This window comes from Aquarana catesbeiana, linkage group LG12 (assembly GCF_042186555.1).
Source record: "Aquarana catesbeiana isolate 2022-GZ linkage group LG12, ASM4218655v1, whole genome shotgun sequence".
Lineage (NCBI taxonomy): Eukaryota > Metazoa > Chordata > Amphibia > Anura > Ranidae > Aquarana > Aquarana catesbeiana.
In genome coordinates this window covers 44,021,322-44,048,851 of record NC_133335.1, presented here as the reverse complement: position 1 = coordinate 44,048,851, position 27,530 = coordinate 44,021,322, and the positions used below count along the sequence as shown (strand labels likewise).

At 42.4% G+C, this 27,530-nt stretch overlaps 1 protein-coding gene across 4 annotated transcripts in view; it reads right to left on the bottom strand.

The window, feature by feature from the left end:
* Positions 1 to 27,530, bottom strand: part of TLK2 (tousled like kinase 2) — an 85,101-nt gene that overhangs the window by 52,154 nt on the left and 5,417 nt on the right. For all 4 annotated transcript variants that reach the window (XM_073607666.1, XM_073607664.1, XM_073607667.1 and 1 more), the window contains exon 2: positions 9,895 to 9,980. In XM_073607666.1, the coding sequence (XP_073463767.1) occupies positions 9,895 to 9,975 (81 nt within the window). In that variant the 5' untranslated portion in view covers positions 9,976 to 9,980. The remainder of the gene's footprint in view (positions 1 to 9,894; positions 9,981 to 27,530) is intronic.

The window sequence follows — 27,530 nt, the reverse complement described above, 5'->3', positions numbered from 1 at the left end:
GACATGACAGGGATCACTGCTCCCGATGACAGGGAGCAGTAGATCCCTGTCATGTCACTAGGCAGAACGGGGAAATGCCTTGTTTACATAGGCATCTCCCCATTCTGCAGCTCCATGACAGGATCGCGGGACACCGGCGGACAGAGTCTGCGGGACCCGTAAGCGCGCGCGCCCACTAGCCCCGCAAATTAAAGGGGACGTACAGGTACGCCCATTTGCCTACCGCTGCCATTGTGCCAACGTATGTCGGCAAGTGGTTAAACAAGCTGTTCACGTACGAGAAAAATTAAAGAGTTTGCTCCTTTGGAAATTATTTGGAAAGTCCAAAACCGAAATTTGTGTACACACTTTACAAAAATCAAATGATCATGCATCATACAGAATTTTTCTTCTGATTCTCTCATAGTGTGTATCCCACTTTAGAAGGGTTTGATGCAAAAATATTGATTATAAAAATAAGACATTTACGATGGGCATGGTAAGAGATCTCATAGCATTGCCAGTCCAATTGTTCAATGACATCATTCCAAGGTAGAGAACCGGTATAGAAAAGAGCTGGAAAGAATAAACAAGAGGGAGGGAAGGAAAGAGGGACCTAGGATAACTCATGGAGCCATCAAGGTCGGCCCTGAAGAAGGGGGTTAACTGAATATGCATATATTTATCCCAAGGGTCCCATGTTTTCTCAAATTGGTGGACCTTATTAATCTCACTGGCAATTTGTTCATGGACCATAATCCAAGTAGTCTTATGCTTCACTCTTCTCAGGGAAACCAAGGGTTTCTTCCATGCTCCTGCTATTGAAATTTTGACAGAAAGGTTAAAAAGAAAAAAAGGAACAGCTGTTGTGAGCTGCGAGGGATCCCAGAAAGAGGTTGGGGTTGCTGCGGTATGGAGACCCCTGTAACTTGGCGGAGCAGGGAAAAAACACCCTGAATTCTTGGACAATCCCACCAGATATGGAGCATAGTGCCCTGCATAGAACACCCTCTAAAACAATATGGGGATACATTTTAAACAAGATGGAAAGGGACTGGGTACCATCCAGTTAAAAGCTTAATATTAGCTTCTATCAGTAAAACTTTCAAAACACCCTGCAAAAAGGTTCGAAGACAAGGGCACCATGACTAACTGGGAGGTCCACAGAAAGATCTCAGTCCCATACACAATAGTTTATGGGATGGGGAGAGTAGGAGCCCATACATCAAAGAAATACCTCCCGTAGACCATCTTTAGCACACCAATTCTCAAATACTGTCAGAGAGGGAGGTTCTAATGATTATGGTATTAGGTTTTTCATAAAGTGGGAGATTTGATAAAAGTGAAAGATCTTGGATTGGGGCATCTTAAGAACTGTAAGGAAATGCTGTATGGCGATACGTCCCTTGCAAGTAAATAAGTGACCAATTCAGGCGTTTGATGAACCACCATCAAAAAGCTTTTGCATCCAGGTCCTTTTCCTTCCTAGATTCCCCCAGAGATTCTCCCCCTAGTGAGTAGATTGCATTCATATTTTTGCCACCCAAATGCATCATTTACATTTTTTCTACATTAAACCTCATTTGCCTTGTAGTTGACCACCCCATTAATTTGTGCAGTTCTTCCTGCAAGGTTTCCACATCCTGCGGAGACGTTACTGCCCTGCTTAGCATCGTCCGCAAACACAGAGATTGAGCCGTTTATGAATAAATGAAATAGGATTGGTCCCAGGGCAGAACCCTGGAGACCCCACTTTCCACCCTGGACCATTCAGTGTACTCCATTTATTACCACCCTCTGAACTCGCCCTTGTAGCCAGTTTTCAATCAATGGACCACGCCTTTCCAAGTCTGGATCCGCCAGCTGCCTTGATTGATGGCAGTCTCAGCAGTTTTCCTCTGGGAGATCTGTGCGAACCGAGCCATCGGCAATGTTCGGTGGCTCGGTTCTCAGTGCAGAGACAGCGGGGGGACAGCTGCAGCATCGGTCTGATGTGCCATCCACCAAGGTAAGAATGAATTAAAAAAAAAAAAAAACCCATACTTCTCTTTTAAGGTCATCTCAGAGGACTAGGGTCACTCCTTACACCTGGAGAAAAAGAGATTCCATCTGCAAATATGGAAAGATTTCTTCAGCAATAAGAGCTAGGAAATCTGGAATAGACTCTCAAGAGCTGCTTCTGGCCAGCTCAGTAGATTGCTTTAAAAAAGGCCTGGATTCTTCCCTAAATGTACATAATATAACTGGGTACTAAAATTTATAAGTAAAGTTGATCCAGGGAATATCCGATTGCCTCTTGTGGATTCAGGAAATCTTTTTTTTTTTTTTTGGATTATGCTTTGCTGGGGTTTTTGCCTTCCTCTAGATCAACTATTGGTATGGGATTGTGTATATAGGATTGTAAAAAAAGAAAAAGTACCCCCCCCCCACACCCCCCCTTTTATTGGTTGAACTTGTGTCTTTTTTTCAACCAGGCTAACTAGGCAATATGTATTTCCAAGAAACAGAATCCATGGCCTTCAGGAGGTCGATAGATAGCAGATCGAGACTGCAAGAGGATAATATTAATAGCTGTCTTTGAATTTGGTCTGGGCCTTGTCTACCTGGATTGACTACCACCTTATAAAACACAGGTTTCAATAAAGGAAGACAGTATGTTAGCTAAAATCTTGGTAAATAGCTTAAGATTTTTATTAATCAGAGAAATGGGGCAATAGATCCCTACTTCTCTGGGATCCTTATGGGGTTTAGGAACCACAGAATCGTGCTATTCTGTAGACATATTAACTGTCCCTTTTAAGCCCTGTGTGGCCTAAAATAGTTTTCAACCCAGAATAGGTTACACAACAAAAGGTGCCAAAATAGACATTATCCAACTCCTGTGTACACACAGGAGTTAGCTTTAATTCTTAAAGTGGCAGCATGAAAGTGGAAGTCCACCCTAACACTTAAATTCTCCCCTGCAATCAATGTGAGCGAAGTTCAGCCTTAGGTCTCAAAATAAAAGAATCCCAGTTTTTCTACCTTTAGGCCGCTTTCACACCGAGACGCTTTACAGGCCCTAGCGCCTGTAAAGCGCCTCTCCTCTCACTCCAGTTTGAAAGCCAGAGTGCTTTCACACTGGAGTGCTGCGCTGGCAGGATGCCAAAAAAAGTCCTGCAAGCCACATCTTTGAGGCGTGGTGTATACACCGCTCCTAAAGCGCCCCTGCCCATTGAAAACAATGGCCAGTGCTGCATTTAACCCTTTTTCGGCCATTAGCGAGGGTTAAAAGCCCCAGTGTGAAAGTAGCCTTATTTTTGCAGTAACCAGTGCCGTCATATGACTTTGAATCTACTTCCTTCTGAGACTAAAATCAGTCAGTGGGTGTGGTTGCTGAAAGCTAGCGACATCACTTCCTGGGAGGGACATTGTTCCTGTGTAGCCAGTGGGCGTATACAGGATGAGAGGAGCTGATCATACATTCCTGCCCAGTGTTCTCTCATTGTACATCCTAATTCATGAGAAAATTAAGAATTACAAAGCCCCATCCATACAGGTCGGGTGGGAGGTGCAGTGCACATATACAGTATAGCTGTGCACAGGAGAAGGGAGCTGGACACAGGGGGGGGGGGGGGGGGGACCTGTCAGTGTAGCTGGAAGTGCTCTGGGGTCTCAGTTCACAATGATCATAGTACAGGCAACCACACTAAGGCTCTGTTTCCACTAGTGCAACTTGTCATGCGACTTTGGACACAAAGTCACAGCCCATTAATTTCAATGGCACCCGTTATCTATGCGACTTTGAAAAAGTACCTGCAATGCTTTGATCCAAAGCTGCGCTCAGTTGCATCAAAGTCGCACTCTAAATTGTGCAACTTTGGTGTCGCAATAGTGGAAACGTAGACTAAGGCTCTGTTTCCACTAGTATGATTTTTCATGTGACTTTGGACACAGTCGCAATGACAAGTCACAGCCCATTGACTTCAATGGAACCTGTTCCCATGTATGCGACTTTGAAAAGGTACGTGCAATGCTTTGATGAGACTCTGATCCAGACAGTGTAAAGTTGGATCAAGGCTGCACTCAAAGTTGCATCAAAGTCACACTCTAAAGTTGCACTCCAGCCTTCGGCTACATTTCCACTAGTGTGAGGCCAAAGCTGTGCAATTTAAAGTGCGACTTTACACTCTGGATCAAAGTTGCATCAAAGTAGTGCAGGCACCTTTTGAAAGTCTCAGATGGACTGATTTGTCATGTGACTGTGTCCAAAATCGCATGAAAGGTCGCACTAGTGGAAACAGCCTTAAACTCATTACTCACATGTAGCTGGGTGTGTGCCACACCATGCACACAGTGCCCATCACAGTGCCATGCAAAAACAACCACGTGGTTGTATACTGTAGAAAATCTGCAGCATGTTGCATTGTAATCCTCTAGTTTCTAACAAACAGAACATACTTCCAAAGCCTGCCCTCCCCCCTCCCTCTCAGGAGAAACCGCTATCCAAAACGAGGCTATGAAGACAAGAGGAGATCTGAGAAGGGGTGGCGGGATGGGGGTGGGGCTGGGCAGGTCTAGGCATGTCTGTCTAAAAATGGAGGAGGGATGGGGGCGGGGCGTGTAGAAGAGAAGGAAGAAGCCGATTGTCTAGCTTTGATTAGACTTTCTAAGCGACACAAACCGCTATACAGAAAATATATAATGTCAAAGATAGATAATTTATATATAATTGATAGAATTTTAGGAAGAAAAAAAAAAAAAAAAAAAAGTTTAATATACATCTAAAAAGGTTATGTAGAAGACAAAAATAATCCCAACGCCTGTACTTAATTTACAAAGTATCACAGCAACAGGTATGAGCTAACCATCTATAAATACTGATCCAAATATACCTGCCATGCAAAGACAATTTAGTACACAGTCAAGTCACATGAAAAAGTGCATTTCATTCTTTGTCACCACATTAGTCTGTATGTGTGGAAAGGCGGTATCTAGAAGTACCTTGAAGGATGTACCAGAAGCGATAAAATCCAGGGTGCTTTGCTATGCAAATACACAGCATCTTATTACTGGTTTATTACCAAGATAGGTGACCCCAAGCGTGGGAGGCAAGAGGGTGTCAGAGCTGACTTTAATCACCTCCCGTGAAACTACGTACCTGTATGTCACTTTAAGGTGGTTATACTGGCGTGATGTCTGCAGCTGCAGGCTTCACCAGGTCAGCTTTCAGGTAACAACCGATTGGCTGTTAGCACAAGGAGTGGGATGGGGACATCCCCCGCCTTCCGCCGTGGTCTCCCGTCCCACCAGGAGACCAGCTGGCACATCCGCCGGATGGCCGGAGTCCCACACAAAGCTGGAATAGGCTTTGATCGGGTCTCTGATGTAGTAACCGGGAAGCTATATCATAACGTCACTATTTATATATATTTATTTATTTTTCAAAGCACCCCCCTTCTTCGTAAACCAAAGAAAAGACATACGTAAGTCGCGTCCGCAAATGTAAACAGTGTTCAAATCACACATGAGGTATCGCCTCTAACATCAGAGCAATAATTCTAGCAAAAGACCTCCTCTAACTTTAAAGTGAAGTGTATTTTTTCCCAAAAAATTTAACATGTTACCAAAGGTGAACTTATCCTTTAAGAACATTAATATAATACTACTTTATAACTGATGTGAATGTACATTTATATGTAGTGTACATTCACATCAGCCCCCCTCAAGAAGCTCACAATCCAAGGGCCAATTTAGGATCCAAATAACCCACCCTTTAGAAAGAGAGGAAACCCATGCAAGCACAGGGACAACTCCAGGCGGGTAGTATACTGGCTGGGATTCAAGGCGGAGGTGCTAGCCACTGTGCTGCCCCTTATTGGTTTAACCACTTCCCGCCTGGCCTATAGTAGAATGACGGCCGGACGGTGGTTCAGATATCCTGACTGGGTGTCATAGGACATCCAGCAGGATAACTGCCAGCGCGCACCCATGTGGCGATCGGTTGGGTGTCAGTCTGACACACCGCTACACCGATCTCCATAAAGAGCCTCCGACAGAGGCTCTTTACCACATGATCAGCAGTGTCCAATCACGATGTAAACAGGAAGAGCCCTTGATCGGCTTTTCCTCACGCGCATCTGTCTCTCCTGTCGGGGGGGGTCTGCGCTGATTGTTTATCAGTGCAGCCCCCCCATGGATGCCCACACTGGATCTCCAGGGATGCCACCAGGACCACCAGGGAAGCCCCTCAACACGTGGATGGCCAGGTATGTCCCCCATGGCCACCAGGGATGCCCCAGCATGCCTAATATATGCCAGTGCCCATAAATGGGCACTGACTGGCACCATTATGAATGCCTGCCAGATCAGTGATGCCCATCCGTGCCTGCCGCCTACCAGTGTCCATCAGTGCCGCCTTATCAGTGCCCATCAGTGCAGGAGAAAAAAAAAAAAAAACTTATTTACAAAATTTTATAACAGAAACAAAGAAAAATGTATTTTTTCTAAATTTTCGGTCTTTTTATTTGTTGCGCAAAAAATAAAAACCCCATTAGTGGGAACAAAATGATTAAAAATAAATAAAAAAAACTTTGTTTGGGTACAGTGTAGCATGACCTCGCAATTGTCATTCAAAGTGAGACAGCGCTGCAAGCTAAAAAAAATTGGCTTGAGCAGGAAGGGGATGTAAGTGCCTAGTATTGAAGTGTTTAAAAGGGGACTCCAGGTTTACTTAAAGTGTTTGTAAACCCCATTCATGAAATTTGACCTAGGCACTTATATCTGTAGTGTTTACTCATCTCTCTCCAAAGCTCTAAGTGCCACGTCTTTCTGCTGCTCCATTCCTCAGTTATCAGCAGAGTCACTTCTGACAAGTTCTCTGACACACGAGATAACAGCTGGCAATCAAAACTTTAGCCCAGCTTCACATTGGTGCGGCATTGAAATCGCGCTACTTTATCGTGATTTCAAAGCCGCACATCAGTGCAATTTGCACTGTCAATTTCATTGTGCCTTGCAACTTCATTTAACAGAAGTCTATACAAGTTGCAAAGAAATAGGTAAAAAGTAGTGCAGGAACCCTTTTTATAATTGTTGCGACATGAGCTGTGGCGATATGAACGATTCCATTGCCAGCAATGGGGTGCGACTTGACATGCGATTTGGAATTGTCAAATCACATGACAAGTTGCACCGGTGTGAACGTGGGCTAAATGCAGGTGAATCATCCAGGTGCAGGCGTTTAACATTACCAGGATTGACTCGGCACCGGTGAAGGTTATTGAAAATCACATTTACTGCTTTATAAATACACACACACACACAGTATCTCACAAAACTGAGTACACCACTCACATTTTATGTAAATATTTTATTCTATCTTTTCATCTGACAACACTGAAGAAATGACCCTTTGCTACAATGTAAAGTAGTGAGTGTACAGCTTGTATAACAGTGTACATTTGCTGTCCCCTCAAAATAACTCAACACACAGCCATTAATTTCTAAACCGCTGGCAACAAAAGTGAGTACACCCCTAAGTGAAGATGTCCAAATTGGGCCCAGAGTGTCAGTATTTTGTGTGGCCACCATTATTTTCCAGCACTGCCTTAACCCTCTTGGGCATGGAGTTCACCAGAGCTTCACAGGTTGCCACTGGAGTCCTCTTCCACTCCTCCATGACGACATCACAGAGCTGATGGATGTTGGAGACCTTGTGCTCCTCCACCTTCCGTTTGAGGATGCCCCACAGATGCTCAATAGGGTTTAGGTCTGGAGACATGCTTGGCCAGTCCATCACCTTTACCCTCAGCTTCTTGAGCAAGGCAGTGGTCTTCATGGAGGTGTGTTTAGGGTCGTTATGTTGGAATACTGCCCTGCAGCCCAGTCTCTGAAGGATCATGCTCTGCTTCAGTATGTCACAGTACATGTTGGCACTCATGGTTCCCTCAATGAATTGTAGCTCCCCAGTGTTGGCAGCACTCATGCAGCCCCAGACCATGACACTCCGACCACCATGCGTGACTGTAGGCCAGACACACTTGTCCTTGTACGCCTCACCTGGCTGCCGCCACACACGCTTGACACCATCTGATCCAAATGAGTTTATCTTGGTCTCATCAGACCACAGGACTTGGTTCCATAATCTATGTCCTTAGTCTGCTTGTCTTCAGCAAACTGTTTACAGGCATCATCTTCACAAGAGGCTTCTCTGGGATGACAACCATGCAGATCAATTTGATGCAGTGTGCGGCATATGGTCTGAGCACTGACAGGCTGACCCCCACCCCTTCAACCTCTGCAGCAATGCTGGTAGCACTCATACATCTATTTCCCAAAGACAACCTCTGGATATGATGCTGAGCAGGTGCACTTAATTTCTTTGGTCGACCATGGCAAGGCCTGTTCTGAGTGGACCCTGTCCTGTTAAACCGCTCCGTGCTGCAGCTCATTTTCAGGGTCTTGCCAATCTTCTTATAAACTAGGCCATCTTTATGCAGAGCAACAATTCTTTTTTTCAGATCCTCAGAAAGTTCTTTGCCATGAGGTGCCATGTTGAACTTCCAGTGACCAGTATGAGAGAGTGAGAGCGATAACACCAAATTTAACACACATGCTCCCCATTCAAACCTGAGACCTTGTCACATGACACTGGGGAGGGAAAATGGCTAATTGGACCCAATTTTCACTTAGGGGTGTACTCACTTTTGTTGCCAGAGGTTTAGACATTAATGGCTGTGTGTTGAGTTATTTTGAGGGGACAGCAAATTTACACTGTTATACAAGCTGTACACTCACTACTTTACATTGTAGCAAAGTGTCATTTCTTCAGTGTTGTCACATGAAAAGATATAATAAAATATTTACAAAAATGTGAGGGTAGTACACACAGTGTGTGTGTGTGTGTGTGTGTGTGTGTGTGTGTGTGTGTGTGTGTGTGTGTGTGTGTGTGTGTGTGTGTGTGTGTGTGTGTGTGTGTGTGTGTGTGTGTGTGTGTGTGTGTGTGTGTGTGTATATATATATATATATATATATATATATATATATATATATATATATATATATATATATATATATATATATATATATATATATATACACACATACACACATACACACACACACACACACACATATATACTTTCCACAAAGAAACCCAAATAGATCAGATCTGAGTGCATCTAAAAAAGGCAAATACTTTAAACCATCACTGTGCATAATAAGATAAATAAAAAGGTTAAAACACCCACTTCACAGAAAGTTAACAGCCTCTCACCAATCATCCCTACGACAATAATTAAACTCCATGTGCTGTATTTAGAACAAAAGAGAGTCAACCAAATCACACGTACTTGTCAGCTGGGACACAACCAACAAGGAGAGAGAAATGCTGGAGCCTATATATAATAAAATGGCGGTTGTCGCAATATTTTATGTCACACAGTACTTGAGCAGTGGTCTTTCAAAAAAATTTTGGGAAAAAATACACTTCACTTTAAAGTTAGAGGAGGTCTTTTGCTAGAATTATTGCTCTTGCTCCGACGTTTGCAGCGATACCTCACGTGTGATTTGAACACCGTTTACATTTGCGGACGCAACTTACGTATGTCTTTTCTTTAGTTTGGAAAGGGGGCTCTTTGAAAAATATTTTTCAGTCGCCAGTTTTAAACTTTAAAATACATCCCACAATTAAACAGCTCAGGTAGATATAATGCGCCATTTCACAACCTTAAGCTTGCTATAGTAAGAGCTCAACTCCTGTGCAAAGTGTAACACCCATTTGAATGACCCTTCAAAGTACAAACAGGGGCTATGCGAGTCTACTGGGCTTGCAACTATTGAAACTGCAAAAAGTAGCACTGAAACAGACATATTAAAAGCTACTATAGCACAACACCAAAATGCAATGTAAGCCAATAAGCTGTTAAAGCTTACCTTTGAAACCCCAGCTCCTGTAAATCGTGCTTCCAACAATTCCTGGCGCCGAGGGTCCAGGCTATGCAATTCTTCCATCATTTCCTCTACAAAATGATAAAATGCAGAAAATTAGATGTTATGGCCAATCAAAGCTTAGCAGACAGGTCATCATAAACAACTGCATAGACAATTATGGGATCAACCAACTTTCTGCCTACTGATTCTAGGCTTGTGTAACACTACAGTGCAAGAGGCACAGGTAAATGTCTGCTGCTAAAACAAAGTACTCACATTTACCTGAGAGACAGAGGCAGGTGATATAAACCCCCGAGCCTCATACAAAATGATTAATGGTACGCTTGGATGCTCAGTCCTCAGCTAACATCCCAGGTACCTTCAGCCTGAAGGTCAAGCTTTGCAACAAAGACTCAATGGCTACAACAACATTTCCCCATCACAAAATCTCAATTCTATTATCTTGAATAGAATTAGTAATGGAACAATTTGCATCAAATGGGTATATGGTGAACATTGTGCTCTTTATTTTATTATCTCTATTCTGCAAGGTCACCATGTCGCCTAGTCACACAAAAGCCATTAGCATTTAATAGGGTCAATTTTAATTACAACTGGCACCATAAGTGACAAATAAGCAGATAAATGCAAAACAAACAAGACCAGTCTGACTTAAAGCTGGCCAAAAATTATACAATTTTCTTGGACAATTTCCTTTAGATTTACCTTTAAAAAAGGGCAAGTTCACCTTTACAGAAAATCTGTAAGGTGAACTTTCCCTGGACCTCTAACCACCCCCCCCCCCCGCCCTCGTACTTGAAGCCGGCGATCACCCACTAGGAGACATCGGGTCGCCACTTCACACATCCGGGGGACGTCCGCGGCTTAATTTCCTAAACGTACGTATAGGAGGCATTCTAATTGTTCAGCGCTGACCAATCAGAACCCACCTAGCCGTCCTGTCAGTGGGGAAGAAGAGAAAAAGCCACAGGGATTTCAAATCCCCAGAACGATGAAGCGGCGTCCCAATGTCTCCTAGTGGGTGATCGCTGGCTTCAGGTATAGAGGAACTGGGGGGAAAGGGGAGCGGGTCCAGTGCAAGTTCACCTTACAGATTTTCTGTAAAGGTGAACTTACACTTTAACTATGTAGTGTAAGGGCTTGTCTGATTGCATACAAATTGAAAGTGTTTAGGGTTGACCTCATATTGTATAATTTTGGAAAATGTAAATGAAAAATGGTATAATGTATGGCCAGCCTTACTTTAAAAAGGATTTATATATTACAATGAACCTGGATGACATCAGTATGCCAAATCTGACTTCTAGGAAATGGAACCATCTATGGCCAGGCCGATTGTACCCAAGTCGACCCATCAATTGACCAGGGTACAACCAGCACGTTGGATGTTTACATCGCTAGCAATAATCACTGTGTTCCCCCCACCGGGAATACACAACACCTCCTGGGGAAGGAATCCCCATTCAACACAAAATTGCATCATCTATGGCCTGCCTAAAGCCTTATACACATTTCTTTTTTTCATGTTCATCCCAGCAGGTTGAATGGAAAAAAAAAAAAAAAATCATCAACTCCAGTCAGAGCCGCTGTACTAATGATCTGACATTAGTATAGTGATCTCCCCCGCTGAGCTGTTGTGTTCCAACAGGGGGACAGCCCCCCCCATCAGAACACTCCGGTTGATCGAGAGCCGGTCGGCTGCTGGTTTTTCAGCATGTTTGTCTGACAGAAGCCAAATGGCAGGCTTCTGTCAGACAGGCTGGCATAACACTAAACGAATGTCAGCCGTTTTATTAAACAGGTCGAACGGTTTTCATTGAACCGGACGATGGTGGACAGCAATAGGCCCGTGTGTACAGAGCTTAAGAAGGCAACAGAATGCAATGTGGAACCTCAACCAGTGTATGTATATATATTTCGAGGGTGCCCACAAAAAGTATAGGCTTTTATGGGTCTAGATGTCATGATTAGCAGATTACTGGCATATATGTGAAGCTGTCTGATAGATAGATAGATATATATATATATATATATATATATATATATCTATCTATCTATCTCTCTCTATATCTATCTCACACGCACAGTGGGATGTGATGGGGGGCCTTTCACTACTGAAGCAGAAGCTGCAGCCTGTAGTAACATGTTTTCGGGTGAATCAGAGAGGTGATAATTCTCAGGCCAGATGATAGGCCTTGTGCATTACATCCTGGGAGGAAGGGGAATGCTCTTCCCATACCAAGTTCTACTGAGTACTTTCAGCAGCTCCAATAGATGAATGGAATGGATGGGGAGTGGAGCAAAGCCAAGTATCATTAAGAGAACCTTTTAATTCTGCTTCTATAATGCAACCAAGATATGCAGAACAAGGCAGGAGAAGGTACATTTCTCCCACAACACCAACCTCTACACCCTTTTCTGTATAAAGACTGATCCCATAAAAAGTTATGACTATGCTTCAAACCAGAATTTACAAAGTTGCAAAATTTAACAGCCTTATTTAATATTACTAGAGGTCGACCGATATATCGGCCGGCCGATATATCGGCCGATATTTGGCGTTTTTTACTTAATCGGCATCGGCCGATTGTGCTGATAAAAAAGGCCGATTATAACTTCAGCCGTGACTTGCAAATGACTTCTGTAATAGAAGTTAATGCAAGTTTCCCTAAGTTATCTGTGGAGAGGATTCTCCCCTCCTCTGGGCAGCCTGCCAAGTACGATAAGAAGATACATTTGTATCTCTTTCAGGTTCTTTTTATCAATAGACTGAACTCCGCGTGTAGAAGTTTTCAGTTTAACCATTTAAAGACTAAATCTTTTCTGACACTTGTTGCTTACAAGTAAAAATCCTGTATTTTCTGCTATAAAATCACTTAGAACCCCCAAACATTATATATATTTTTTTAGCAGAGACCCTAGGGAATAAAATGGTGATTGTTGCAATATTTTATGTCACACGGTATTTGCGCAGCGGTCTTTCAAACGCAATTTAAAAAAAAAAATACAGTAATGAATTGAAAAAAAAAAAAATAAGCAGTAAAGTTAGCCCATTTTTTTTCGTCCAAAAGTTTTGATTACCTGTTTTTGTGTATTTATTATTTAAGATAGTTTTTTTTTTTTTTTTTTTTTTTAAGGTTTTTTTTCTAAATTATACATACAAGTGAACTGATTGAAGGTTTGTTTTGTTTAATGTTTAAATGAAAAAAAATTTCTGTATTACTTAAGGCTGCTTTCACACTGGAGCGGGCAGGCGTTGATGGTAAAACGCTGCTAGTTTTAGCGGCGCTTTACCGTCATTTTAGAGGCGCTATTCGGCTGCTAGCGGGGCGCTTATAACCCAGCTAGCGGCCGAGGAAGGGGTTAAATGCGCCCCTGAAGCGCCGCTGCCAAAACGCTTTGCAGGCGCTTCGGCAGCGGTGCGCATTCATTTCAATGGGCAGGAGTGGTGGAGCAGCGGTATACACCGCTCCAAAGATGCCGTTTGCAGGACTTTTTTTTACATCCTGCCAGCGCATCGCCTCAGTGTGAAAGCACTCGGGATATCACACTGAGACTGCAGGGGAGCCGTTTTACAGGCACTTTACAGGTGCTATTTTTAGCCCAAAAGCGCCTGAAAAACGCCCCAGTGTGAAAGGGGTCTAACTGTTAGATTTTATGAGATGAAGGGAAAAAAGAAAGGAAAAAAAAAATCGGCCAAATATATCGGCCCAAAAAAATCGGCATCACATATCGGCCATCGGCCACCGCGATTTCTAAATATCGGCATCGGCATCGGCCAGAGAAAAACCCATATCGGTCGACCTCTAAATATTACTGCAGTTGCTCTCAGTATCCGGTGTAAATGAGACTCTCCTCTGGCAAGCAATGCTACCTGGAATGTACAATAGAACTAATAAGGCAGAAAATTAAATGGAAGCAATGAAAATCGCAGGCTGTGCTCTAGGCAAGTCAGAGCCAAGATGTCTAAACAAGTCATTATTACTCTGAAACACAATCCACACTGTAGCGTCTACCCCCCCAAATACATAACTAAACAGTTATTTGGACTAAGGCTGCCAAATTAACATGTACCTGATCACAAGATAATGTCAGCTGAAACATGCTCGATTCTTAAGATATTTTTAGCGATAATCATAAAATATGCTATTGAGTTACAACATTGACAAGAGCACAGACATAATAAAACCCAGAGGTCAGATAAGTCAAAGCAACTCAAGCTATTTCTAGGTCGACCCTTGTAAAAGGACAAGTTCACATTACACCCATATTTGGGGGTTATGTGTAACATGCTCCAGAAGTCCCCCCCCCCCCCCCCAAAATTCTCCCCCTGTTAATGCCGTCACAATTTAAAAGTAGAGCAGCTGTGTGGAGCTCCACCCACAATGCTGTGCCAATTATTCACAGCAATCAGTGAATGAATGGAATACAAGTACTGTCTGCCACTGTGGTAGATGACTTGTAGACCTCAATGAATTGTGAGGGTGCTGGTGAGCGCTCTCATAGTTTAATAATCTACCGGTCTTCCTGTACGGGAGGTAGGGGCAGACAGATTTACTGAATCTGCAGGAGCCTGACATTCCATTTCCATCTACTGATCATGGGGGCAATGCTTCTCAGGCACCTGCGAGGAAAAATATAATAAATGCACATTTACAAAAATATGTGCATATATATATATATATATATATATATATATATATATATATATATATATATATATATATATATATATATATATATATAAAATAAATATACACACATATACATAGATATATCTATATATATCTCTATGTTACAGACAGCTATTATAACCTCAGGCTGCATTCGCACTTGGTCACACTGAAAACGCAGGCCAAATTGTGCATTTCTGCTCAGTTTCAGAATTGCAGCAAAACATGTGACGCACTTGCAGCACCATTATTTCCTAACGGCACCCCAAATGCAGTGTGATTTGGCGCATGTTGCCAAACACACCAGGCTCAGAGCCAAACGTTAGTATATGAGCTTTTTTTGGCACGCTTGTCACAAAAAACCTGACTGAGGTTGCAACACTTGCCCACTCTAATAAAAATGTTGTTACTGTTGTGCTACATCCATCGAATAGACAGGAAGGGAGCCAGGCTTAGCACAGGCAGTGGCAAAACTTGGGTATTCAGGCCTGTATCTATATATTGGCGTTATAATATTTTAGACTTTACACCCAAACTGTGAGTATTATTTTGGGATTAGCAAAGTGTCTCAATTACCAAAAAAAAAAAAAAAAAAAAAAAAAAAGGATTGGTCGCCGGACTCCCGCTTTAAAAGAGATTTTTTTTTTTTGTAGCTTTATACTTGCCTAGGTGGACACAGCATCAGACCGATGCTGCAACTGTCCCCCGCCGCCTTTGCACTGAGAACCGAGCCAAAGAATATCACCGATGACTCGGTTCTCTCACCTCACCAAGCGGAGAGCTGCTGACTGTCAATCAGCAGCTCTCCTGCTCTGCTCCTCCATGCTCACTGGAGCGCTGAACTGTGGAGGGGCGGGGAGCGGCCGTCTCTCAGTGGCTCGCTAAGAGGCTAAGACTGCCATCAGTCCAGGCAGCTGGCGGATCCAGACTTCCGAAGTCAGGATGACACGCTGCCTGGACCGATTCCAGTGACGTCAGAGGAGAGTGGACTTCAGACCGCTCTCCGCTGAAAACGGGTCACAGGAGTGCAAAACATATTGAAGTCCTGTGACCCATAGGAGAAGCCCAGCCTAAAAAGCTCAGGCTGGACTTCTCCTTTAAGAGAGTTGGACAGATCCATTTTAGCGTGTTGCAACACGTGTGTTAAAATGCAATATTAGGAGAAAAGAAAAAAGTGCTAAGTGTAGTAGAATATATGCAGTTTACTAAAGCCCCCCATAATGGGCTACTCACAGGATATAGGTAGTAAACAGACTCATCAATGTGGGTACACTTGGGGTGGTCTGTCCATCTGTATCTCAAGCGCTGAACAGTGGCGTTTGTCACTCTGCGAGGGAGACGGGTGCTGTGGCCGGAAGGAAGCCTTTGCGCCTATAACCTATTCTATTGAAAATGCAATATTGTAAATGGTCCTCCAAACGTTGAAATTCCATCTGCAATTTTGCAGAACTGCTTTGTATGTGAATTAAAAAGATGGAAGGCATTTTGATAAATGGCATCTAAGCCTACTTCAATATTCTGCAAGAATTACTTATATTCTTTACAGTGTCTCAAGACCTAAGAATATACAAATATTAGCCATCGATCTCAACTTTTCACAGTATAATATGGGTGTTCCTTAACAAGTATGTTCAGACCAGCACAGTTACTACCTGCAGAAAGATATAAAGCATGCCTCAGACATGCAGGCCTTAAACGGCTGACCTTTTCTCCTGCCTCAACAGTAAATCAAGGCGGACAAAGAGCCTTTTTCAGAAGAGGAAACCACATGTAAAAACACACGTTTCATGTAATTCATATGCACAGGCCTCTGCATTCCCTATTAGGAAAGTGTTTCATAAGCACCACACTCTGACCTCCCTCCCTCTATTTATTAAATGCTGTCTGTCTTTCTCCAGGAGCAGACTCCATTTTACCTCACTTGCCACATAACTTCAAAACAGCTGCTGCCAAAAGATGGAGAGGCCAAAAGGATTCATCTTAAAATAAGATTGGATTTCCTGCATCCCCCTCGCAACATGACAAGATCAACCAGCACACTTTTCAAGAACAGTCCGTTACCACCGCTGAAGAAAGTGTTGCAAGCATCAATAAAATTGAATTAACATATAAAAAGCACAGCGATCCTCGGATATTGCTTATGTCTGCAAGTCCAGCCAAACACCGTATTGGTAACCATACACATCAATGGGATTATTCGATAAAACAGCGGACAGAGCATTGATGAGCAAAGAGCAGCTTCGATCAGAAACCAGAGCTCTGTTTACTGTCAAATCTATTAGGCCCCATATACACCACTGAGTGTCCATATGGCAAGTCGTAGGTTTTCCAGATCAATACCTCACTGAATATGGACAAATGTTTACATAATCCATTTCTTCTGCTGTACAGATGTAATGAATAGGTTCATGGTAGGCCAACAGACCACGGCGTTACTACACCACATTACTACATAGCAAATAGGAAAATCAATGCTCATGTCCAAAGACTAAGAAATGTCAGACTTTTAAAGAGCCATTAAAAAAAATATATATATATATTTTTCATTAAAAACTTTATATCATTAGGTGCATTTTGTTTTACAACCTAATAGAGAGCCTCTGGACACTTTGGATTTTCTCTCTCTATACATATATATTTTTTATGCATTATATATAGATTTGGATGGTTATTTTGAGACTCACCTAGTTACTTACATACATAACTAGCTTTACCTGCTGTTGCTCTCCATCCTCTTGAATTATGTATTTTTCCCATTGTGCATGGCTTTGTTTTGGTCCGGAGCGTTTTTTGTTTAATACTGCTTTAAGTGCCAAAAGAGTTTTAATTTGTGTGTTCTTGGTTCCAGGATTTGTCCATCTCTGTGTTGGACCACAATCTATATCAACTCTTTTATTAATGGTTATACACATACTAAATCAGATCCATTGACTACAGGTTAAGCCAAACAAGGTGCATGCCACTTTGTGGACTTCTCTCATCTACTGATCAGTAAGGTTGAGCTCCGGCGTGTTCGCACAGCCCACGTGCAGAGCCCACCAGGAAGTCGGCACTGCGCTGCACTGATCACAGGCAGTGAGACATTTCCTGATCTCTGCAGCTGCACATCGGGACAATGTCTCACTGCCTGTGATTAGCGCAGTGCAGATTTTCTGGCGGGCTCTGCACGTGGTGTGTGCGAACACGCCGGAGCTCATCCTTAGTGATCAGTACACTCCCAGCACCTGACAGAAGAGACACTCCTGTCTCATACAGCAGCACCTCTGAAAATCCCACCCCTCTGACGTCCATTCACAGAAGGCTTTGTATTTTGTGAATGAGTTCACATAATACAAAGCGCTCTGACTGGGAGGGGGGGGGGGGGGGCTGCATATGACTCTGTAGCTTCAGGAGATGATACCAGACAACCATCTTCAGAGAGTCAGAAATATATTGATAGCTGCACTCCTGGCACACAGCAAAAAAAAATAAAAAAATTTAAAGGAGTTATAAATAAATGGCCATTTTTTGCAGGTATACAAAATAAACAATAAACGTGCATTTACTTTTTTTTGTTTTATTAGCCTGGAAAGCTTTGCACCCGCGATCAGCAGATCACTGATACCATGCAGGTCTCCTGAAGACTGTCAGTGTAAGTTTTGTCTGTACATCATACAGGCAAGCAGTTTCACACTGACAGGAAGAATTAATGGACTATGAGAGCGCTCAACAGCACCCTGGTAGTTCATTGAGAACTACAAGCCGACAGGCTGTTGGTGCTTGTAGTTTTCACGTTCACAGAATACCATGAATGAATGAATGGAGTGGGCGGAGCCCACGGTGCTACAGTAACATGTTACACCCTGAAGCTTACAAAAGAAGAAAAACAAAGGTATCCACCACATAAGTATTGAGAAGTTGCAAAATATAACATTTTGAGTTCAATACAGCTTTATTGACAACCTGTACTGACAAAAACTGTTGAGCACCTTCTTGAAATGATAGTTGCCCTGGCAACTGTACTAATCCGTTGACCGAAATATATCTGATTTACAGATCAGGAAAGAATGCAAAAAGTCAAGTAAAAACACCTGATCTGCTTCTTCTACTTGACTCCATAATTATCAAAGCCATTAGACTAGGATTAGTCAGTCAGTTTAAAAAAAGAAGTCAGGTTACTTATTTAGGTTTAAATTACACTTGCGATAGGGAAAAAAAAAAAAATTGGGAAAAAACAAACGTTCTCTGAAAAGTGATCCACCATGGATCACTCTTCAGAAGGTAACACTTGTGTAAACAAGTCCGAAAGATTTACTGTCGTTTTATTAGGCATTTTATAGCCTATCAATGAAAAAAAAATTAAACATGTACATGTAGCTGATGGCTATTTGAAATCCCTTGTTGGTTTATATGCAGGATTCATCAAAACCTTTTTTCTTTTACAGATCCACTAAAGTTGTGTACTCTCAAATATGGACAAAACAAATGTCATCTCTTGTTGAGGGAACACACAGTTCCTAAAATGTCTAAATAAAGGAAACCAGATCAGATTACTATATACTCTCTAGGTCAAAGAAGGGCAAGACATCTGGACCTAGCATCAATGCAAAAGAAAACAAATACCATGAGAATATTCACAGACTTAGCCCCCCCAAACAGGCCGAATGTCGGGAGACAGACCGTTAAAAAAAAAAAAAAAAGAAAAAAAGAAATGGCCAACATTCAGCCCATGTGTATGCCACCCCATCCGACAGAAGGCGGCCTTTTGGCCAACTTCTGTCAAACATGATGGAATACCAGCAGCCGACCGGCTCCCGATCAGAGCTCTCAGTCAATGGCGGAGAGCGCTGACCGGAGTGTCATGGCCGGGGGGCCGTCCCAACATCAGAACACAACAGCTCAGCGGTGGAGATCGCTATGCTAACTTGGCATAGTTAGTACAGCGGCTCTGACTGACAGTTTTTTCCATACAACCCGCAAAAACTCAGTGTGTACCAGGCCTAAAAGGCAGTTCCACCCAAAAGTGGAACTTCCACTTCTCTCCCCCCCCTTCTGTGCCACATTTGGCACCTTTCGGGAGGGGTGGGGGATGATAGCGCAGTGCACGTGCGCAGCAGGGAACCAGCTGTGAAGCCGAAAGGCTTCACTGACGGTCTCCCTGACCAAGAATCGCTGCAGTAGCACCCAACAGCCGACCTGAAAACCAGCTGGGGTGCCGACATCGCAAGAACCCTGGACAGGCAAGTTTCCTAATATTAAAAGTAAAAGTCAGCAGCTACAGTATTTGTAGCTGCCGACTTAATTTTTTCGTGTCGGGGGGGGGTGGGGGAAACGACGACAACACTTTACGGCTCAGTTCACCCTGCTGTGACCCCAAAGTTGTGCCACTTCCAGTATGACCTTGCATTGCGACTTGATGCAACGTCAATGTGACCTTCATGAGACTTCGGCAACTCACAACAATACAGTGCGACACATTACTGAACTTACAAAACCTCCCTGAAGTCGCAGCCAAAGTCACAAAGATAAGAAGAGAATGACTTCCTTGCAATATTTGTGATTTTAACATTGCAGTTTATGGCACTATCGTTGCAAGGAAGATGTAGAAAAGTAGTGCAGGAACTATTTTTTTTTTTTTTTGCTGTGACCTGTTGCAGCAATTAAGACGGCACCTATTGAAATGGATGTGATCTGACTTGTCATGCGACGTTGTGTTGCGTGCCGCAGCAAGCCATATGAGTAGTCACAGCAGTGTGAACCAGGACTAAAGCGGAACTTTATCCATTACCGTTCGATAACAATTTAACAAAAGAACATACATTCTACAATAAAAATTATGCTACCAAAATTAGTGTGTGCTGTAAATTGCCTCTAGCACTGCTCCTGTTTCTTCTTGCTGGAGGCTGCCATTTTGTTAGAAACTCTCCCCCTCTCCTTGGTCTCAAAAAACAATGTCACTTTCCTATTACAGGTACTTGTATAGCACAGTCAATTTATGCAGTGCTTTACATATACAGTATATTGTATACTTCTCTTCAGTTAAAATATGTATACATTTCCAGCCTTGATTGTATGTCCTGGCTCAGTTAGAGAGGAAGGCTGACAGAAGCTTTACAGTGCTGAGGTTCACAGGCTGCTGATGAGGGAGAAAGATGAGAAAATTGAGATAAGTTTAACTTTTGTTTCCCAGAAAGCAGAGTTTGTCCTGTCACCTCTGATCGGGCCTCTAGTGGCTCCGATTTCAGCAAAGTGCAGAGAATAAAGAGCAACAGAGCATGTGCAGAGCAGGATGAGCCACTGCATTATTGGATTTTAACCCCTTTGTGACCAGAGTCAAAACAAACCTTAAACACCCAAGCCCAATTTTGCAACTCTGACACGCGTTAGTATAACCGTACATATCGCAACTACTTAGTGTATCCAGTTAGATTATACCTTGTTTTTTTTCTTCAGGACAGACTGGGCTTACATTTGGTGGGACACGGTATTGGATTTATCTGTCTTTTGTTTTTTTAATCAAAGAAAAACTGGACCAAAATAGTAAAAAAAAAAAAAAAAAAAGTTTTTTTTTTCATTTTGTTGTATAGTTTGATGCCACTACGATGACCCATCACCACCATAAAAACTAAATTCTCCTATTCCTAACGATCGCAGCGATACCACATAGATGTGCGATTTGTTCTTTGTGCCCATTTGTCATACCTAAAAACACACTGACACTAAATCGAAAAACTTTTTTCTCCTACCTAAAAAACACACTGAAACCATCACTGCCATTTAACCCAGGTACACACTATAAGAAAATCGGGCAAACGATCGGACAGTTTTCCTCGATGTTTCACAGCAAGTCGGGACAGAGGATAGAAATAATGTATGAAAAGTCTCGTATGACAAGGGCTTTTTTGTTATTTATGGTTTCTGATCATGTGCAGCCTCTCTGATACTTATCGTCCGAAAACAGTACACGTTAAATAAAAATCGTTTGCTTTGTTCCCGTACTAGAAAAATTTGGGGGTTTGTCCATTCAGAAATATTTGCTTGGTATCGGCCGTCAAAAGTTGTATACACACTATCAGAAAGTTGTACGATCGTTCCTCGTGTGTACGAGCCATGAATAATATTTCACTGCCACCAACACCAACACTCACCAAGCTAGATAAAGCCTTATTGAGGGGATCTTCAAACTACGGCCCTCCAGCTGTTGCGGAACTACACATCCCTTGAGGCATTGTAAATCTGACATTCACAGACATGGCTAGGCATGATGGGAATTGTAGTTCCTGAACAACTGGAGGTCCATAGTTTGGAGACCCCTGCCTTATTGTGTTACTAAACCCAGGACCCTGCATTCACTATATCTGGTCTCCCATAGTACTGCAATCGTTTCAGTAAATAGAAACTGCTAAATACCTTTTTCATTAGGAGTATATAGCAATCTCAGTGTACAGCAGAGCACTGGTTAAAGCTTGTAGGAGGAGTTCTCATTCTCCCCTGATTGTCCTATGAGGCTGCATGACCCCTGACCCTCTGTCTGGACAGTGCATCTGATCAACACAGAGCCAAAAAAAAAAAACAAACAAACACACACACAAACACTTCTACCAATATACACCAAACTGAGCATATGCAGCTTGCCCCCAAGGCTCTGCTCTATCAGGAGATGGTTTTGGGACTGTGGAAGAATGGGAGGATCGGAGAAGACCGGATCAAACCGGCTTTTTACACAATGCACAGGATTAACCCTTTAGGTTCCACAGCAAGTATAACAAGCATGCTTTACTACATATACAAGCTGATTTTACTGTCTTGGGTTTAGTAACACTTAAAAGATTAAAGGGTAAGTTCACCTTTACAGAAAATCTGTAAGGTGAACTTAGACTGGACCCCCCCCCTCCCCTATTCCCCCCCCTCCCCATCCCCCCCCCCCCCCCCCCATCCCACTCTACCTAAGGCCAGTGCTCGACCGCTAGGAGACATCGGTTTGCCGCTTCACCGGCCGGGGGATATGAAATCCCCACGGCTTAACCTCCTAAATGTACCTCGAAAAATGTATGTATAGGAGGCATTTTAATTAGTCAGCACCGACCAATCAGAAAACGCCTAGCCCATTCTGTCAGTGGTGGAGAAGAGAAAGCCCCCCCTAATGTTCCACTTTAATATCTAATGGAGATCATCACAGGAAGCCATGTGGTTTTCTTTTTTTTTTTGCTTGCTTTAATAAAACCAATAAATTGCAACACAAACAAAAAAAAACAAAAAAAAAAAAAAACAAAAAACACAACCACACACAACTGACAGATATGCTAAGCTGTTGGCATAAAAGGAACGATGAATCCAAAACATGGTACAGAGGGTGACATAATTGTCTAACACCCTTCTGACATAATTGATATTAAAAACACACAGGAAGACGCAGGGTTTTACTGTGTGGGCAATTGCCAGTGTGAGGTCTGGTGTTTATCACAGTGTACTTTTTTTTGCCAACTTTATTGAAACGTCAAAATTACATTACATTGAATTTCTATTCACTGAATCTCAGCTATCTATAAATGGGTAGAGAATCCCCCAATAAAAGATATCCGTCTGGCAGTTATGCTGAACCTCTGGCTTCACTACTCTAAGTCACTGACCCATAACAAGTATGCAGATCAGGAAAGTCAGAAGTAACTATCTGTAAACTTGTTCAGGTCAGCGAGTACAGAAACCAGCAGGGCAAGGAGAACCACCTACTGTAGCCAGCAATTACAGATTGAGAGATCAGCGACAAACGCATCCATGCTACTCTCATGAGTAAATTCCTTGAAACTGCAAAAGTATTTACAATAAGAACGCACAACCTGTTGGATGACATTTACATGTCCACCTCCCCAAAACTTTAAGCACAAGAAAATGGTGGGAAATGTACAGGGAAATAAATAATTCACCTGTAAAAACAGCTCCGTACAGCTTTAGCCACATTATTTACCACTAGTGAAGTACGTCCATGTGGTGCAGGTGTTTTGTCAGATTAGACGACCCATCAGAATTTGTAAGAGAAGTGACGTTCCGTCACCGTCATCTTGCTACACCCCGCACTCCTCCACAGTAACGATAGTGAGAAAGCGGCCATCTTGTTACACCCACTGGAGTCTTGCATTTCACACTTATTTTTAACAGTAAATGGAGCCAGGTGGTGAAATACATTAGAAATCCGTCGGACTGTTTACATGTTGAATTTTAAAAGCAGCGGTGTTCTGTCAGATTTGCAAACCTGTGAGCTCAGCAGGTTTGCCGCTGCTTTTAAAATTCAACATCTAAACAGTACGTCGTATTTCTAAATACTGTATTTGACCATATAAGGTCCGGTTACTGTTAAAAATAAGTGTGAAATGCAAGACTCCGGTGGGTGTAACAAGATGTCTGCTTGGCGCCTTCTCACTGTATCAAGATGGCGGCAACGGAACATCACTTCCGTTACAAATTCTGCTGAGTCGCCTAATCTGACGAAACACAGGCAGCTGGATCCTGTAGAAATCTTCACTGCAAGGATGTCCTGTCCTCTTCCTGTCTTTGAACTTCCAGAACTGTATACAGCGCTCCCAACTCGCCCCAAAGACTTTTTCTAACGTCCCACAAGCGCTCCGCCCCAGTGTGAAAGCACCCATTGCAATGAATAGGAGGCAGTTTTCAGGCGCTTTACAGGTGCTATTTCTAGCGCTAAAATGCCTGAAAACTGCCTCAGTGTAAAAGTGGTCTTATGGCTACAAGAATCGGGAGAAATTTTAGCTGTGCATGGCCAATGTCATGAAATCCTGGAGGAACAGATGACAAAAGCAGACCACATATCTGTCTACTTGCAGCACTGTGTGTGAAAAGGGCAATGCAGGGTTATTACACTGGATGTAAAAATTAGGTTCATAATAAAATGCTGAAAGAAACATTTAATAAACGCTGATTTTTTGGGATAGTCAGGATAGGAACATGGGAAAAGCCATTGCTAACTAGGTTTTTTTCGAAATCTCCAGCAGTTCCCCATAGTGATGGAACTCACTGAGCCCCTAACGCACTCCTACTAGCACCTCCAGGTGCCTAATTTATACCTGCAAGCATAGATTCCCCCACCCCGAGGTATAGGGTCATTGTAGGGGGTCATTGTAATCTTGCTTTATTACATACTTGACGGGTTAATTGTAACTCAAAATGGGAACAAGAGCAGCTTTTAGGCCCCTTTCACACAGCCGGCTGACTGCGTCCAGACTCGGACATCTGTCACTAAACACAGCGAACTTGTGTGCAGCTACATGCGAACAGCAGTGGCTGCCGTCAGCTGCCATTAGTTTAAAAGGGTTGAACGGCTGCTGCTGATCGCATAACGCAGCAATAATTCCCCGATTCTTGTCACAGGAAGTCACTTGTCCAGCGGCTGCAGCTACCTGGCCATGTAAAAGGGGCCTTAAAAGGAGCTTAAGATTTTGCTGCCTTTTTGCTGGACAGCTTGGACTGCATGTTAGTGTGAAGAAATATATAAAGTTGCTTTAACATGTCTGTTTCGAGGTCAGTTATATGCCATGCACTGAAGAAACAGACCCAGTATCTTCACCTTTAAAACAAGCAAACTTCAGTTTATTATAGTCAGATCAGGGGAAAAAAAAAAAAAAATCAATAAATGAGTTGAAACTAAAACACATACTTTGCCTACACAAATAAATACCATACACATTTTTCAAGCATTTAGAACCAGCTTTCCAAAGCAAAAAGGATTAATAAATCAATATGACCGACCAACAGTTTTCTTTGCTTCACTAAAAAACCACTTGTGGCGAGTTACCCCAACCTACTCCTCATCTATGCAAATGAAAGCTGGTCAAAGGTGCCATGTGTATGGCCAGCATTTGTCTTCAGCTCAAAATTTCAGACAATTCCTATTGAATTGGCTACAATAGGAGCCACAGGTAGCCACGCTGGCACCACCTGACTCAACAAAATAGATTTAGAAATTGCAGGAGCCGGGTAGAAAATGGTCAGCTGAGCAGCGACTACATCCAATCAAATGCAGTCATTGTTCATGTATTCACACAGACATATGTGTGTGTCGCAGCTCCTAAATATAGTTACTGACAGCTCAGATTCCACCATTAATTCTGTTCAGGAAGGATGGAGGAAATTATTGGACTTCTTTTGTTCTCCTGAGTTGAACTAGAAAAATCTATGCGTGTATGGCTAGCCTTAAAGTGTGATCTTTCATTGATGATTAGGGTTATGGAGACCAATGAAGAGTCAGGAATGGCAAGTCACTCTATTTCTTTGGAACTTCAAGTGGCAAGATCTCCCTTTCACAGTCTCTGGTACTGTTACCACCGGCCTTGACTTTTTGGGTGCTTCTATTGTTTTTTGTTTTACGCTACATAAAGTGAACGCAACATCCAAAATGGTAAAAGTGGGAACAATTTTTAAATGTCACAGCAGGTATGAAGACCTGGGAACAAACTCATGGCTACAGCTGCACGATTCTGGCCAAAATGAGAATCACGATTTTTTTTTTGCTTAGAATAAAAAGATCACGATCCTCGCGGCGTAAAATCGTTCACATTATACAAAAAAAAAAAATTGTGCTAACTTTACTGGTTAGTTTTTTTGTTTTGTTTTAATTCATTAAAGTGTATTTGCATTTGAACGACTGCTGCGCAAATACAGTGCAACATAAAATATTCCACCATTTTATTCTTTAGGGTCTCTAATATATATATATATATATATATATATATATATATATATATATATATATATATATTTGGGGGTTCTAAGTAATTTTCTATAAAAAAAATATATATATTTTAACTTGAAACCAACAGATGTTAGAAAAAATGTTAATGTTTAAGTGGTTAAACTTCCCTCATTTACACACCAAAGTGTATTTCTTTGATCTAAAGGACAAATCGTTACAATGTTTATACTCAAGTTCCACTGCTGTGTAAAAAAAAAAAAAAAAAAAATCTAAAAGCACATTTGTTTTCTTGAAACAAAATATTATATATATAATTTTTTTTTTTTTTTTTTTTTATTCAAAGGGTTTGTAAACCATTTATTGAAAAACTGCCTATGCAGGTAAGAGGCATCTGTGGGTTAAAAAAAAAAACAAAAAAAAAAAACCGTGCAATACTGACCAAAGTTGAACAATGCCCTTACTATAGGTGAAGGCCACTTACATATCTTATGAAGCCTGACTAGCAAACTCCCAGGATGATGCTATGAGAGGCTCAGCTTTTACTGCTGACTTCCTCTATGAACAGGTAAGGATGAGCTCCGGTATGTTCGCACAGCCCACCAGGAAGTCAACACGGCGCTGCGCTAATCACAGGCAGTGAGACATTTACCCGATGTGCGGCTGCAGAGATCAGGAAATGTCTCACTGCCTGTGATTAGCGCAGTGAGACTTCCTGGCGGGCTCTACATGTGGGCTGTGCAAACGCGCCCGAGCTCATCCTTAATCACAGGAGTGAGCTCTCAAATGATGAGCTCCGTTACTGCATCAGGGGAAAGAAAGAGCATGTGAGGGGGGTTGAATCAGAGAAAGAGCACCCCCTCCTGTGATGGAGGAGGTGAACAGTAATGACTAGGCCTCACTTGGCATCATCCTGGGAGTATTCCAGTCAGGCTTTGGGAGGTATGCAATAGGCAGAGGCAGTTTTTTGGGGTTGTTTTTGGAAAAGTTGACCTAACCCTTTAACAATTAATCTAGCCTCTAAACCAGACCTTCACCCTTCCCGTTCACATTCTCCCAGCATCATCACAGTGACTGCTGGAAGATACAGTTGGTACTCCTGATGACATCAATAGATGGTGGTTTGGGATCATGCGTGTTCTGGATTGCTGGGCATACAAGCATGTTTTTAGTGCATAATTCAGCTATGAGGTAAAGTTTTTCATTAGAACAAAGCACAAGCTGCTATAGATTTTGCAAATAACAAAATGCAGGGCCTGCAAATG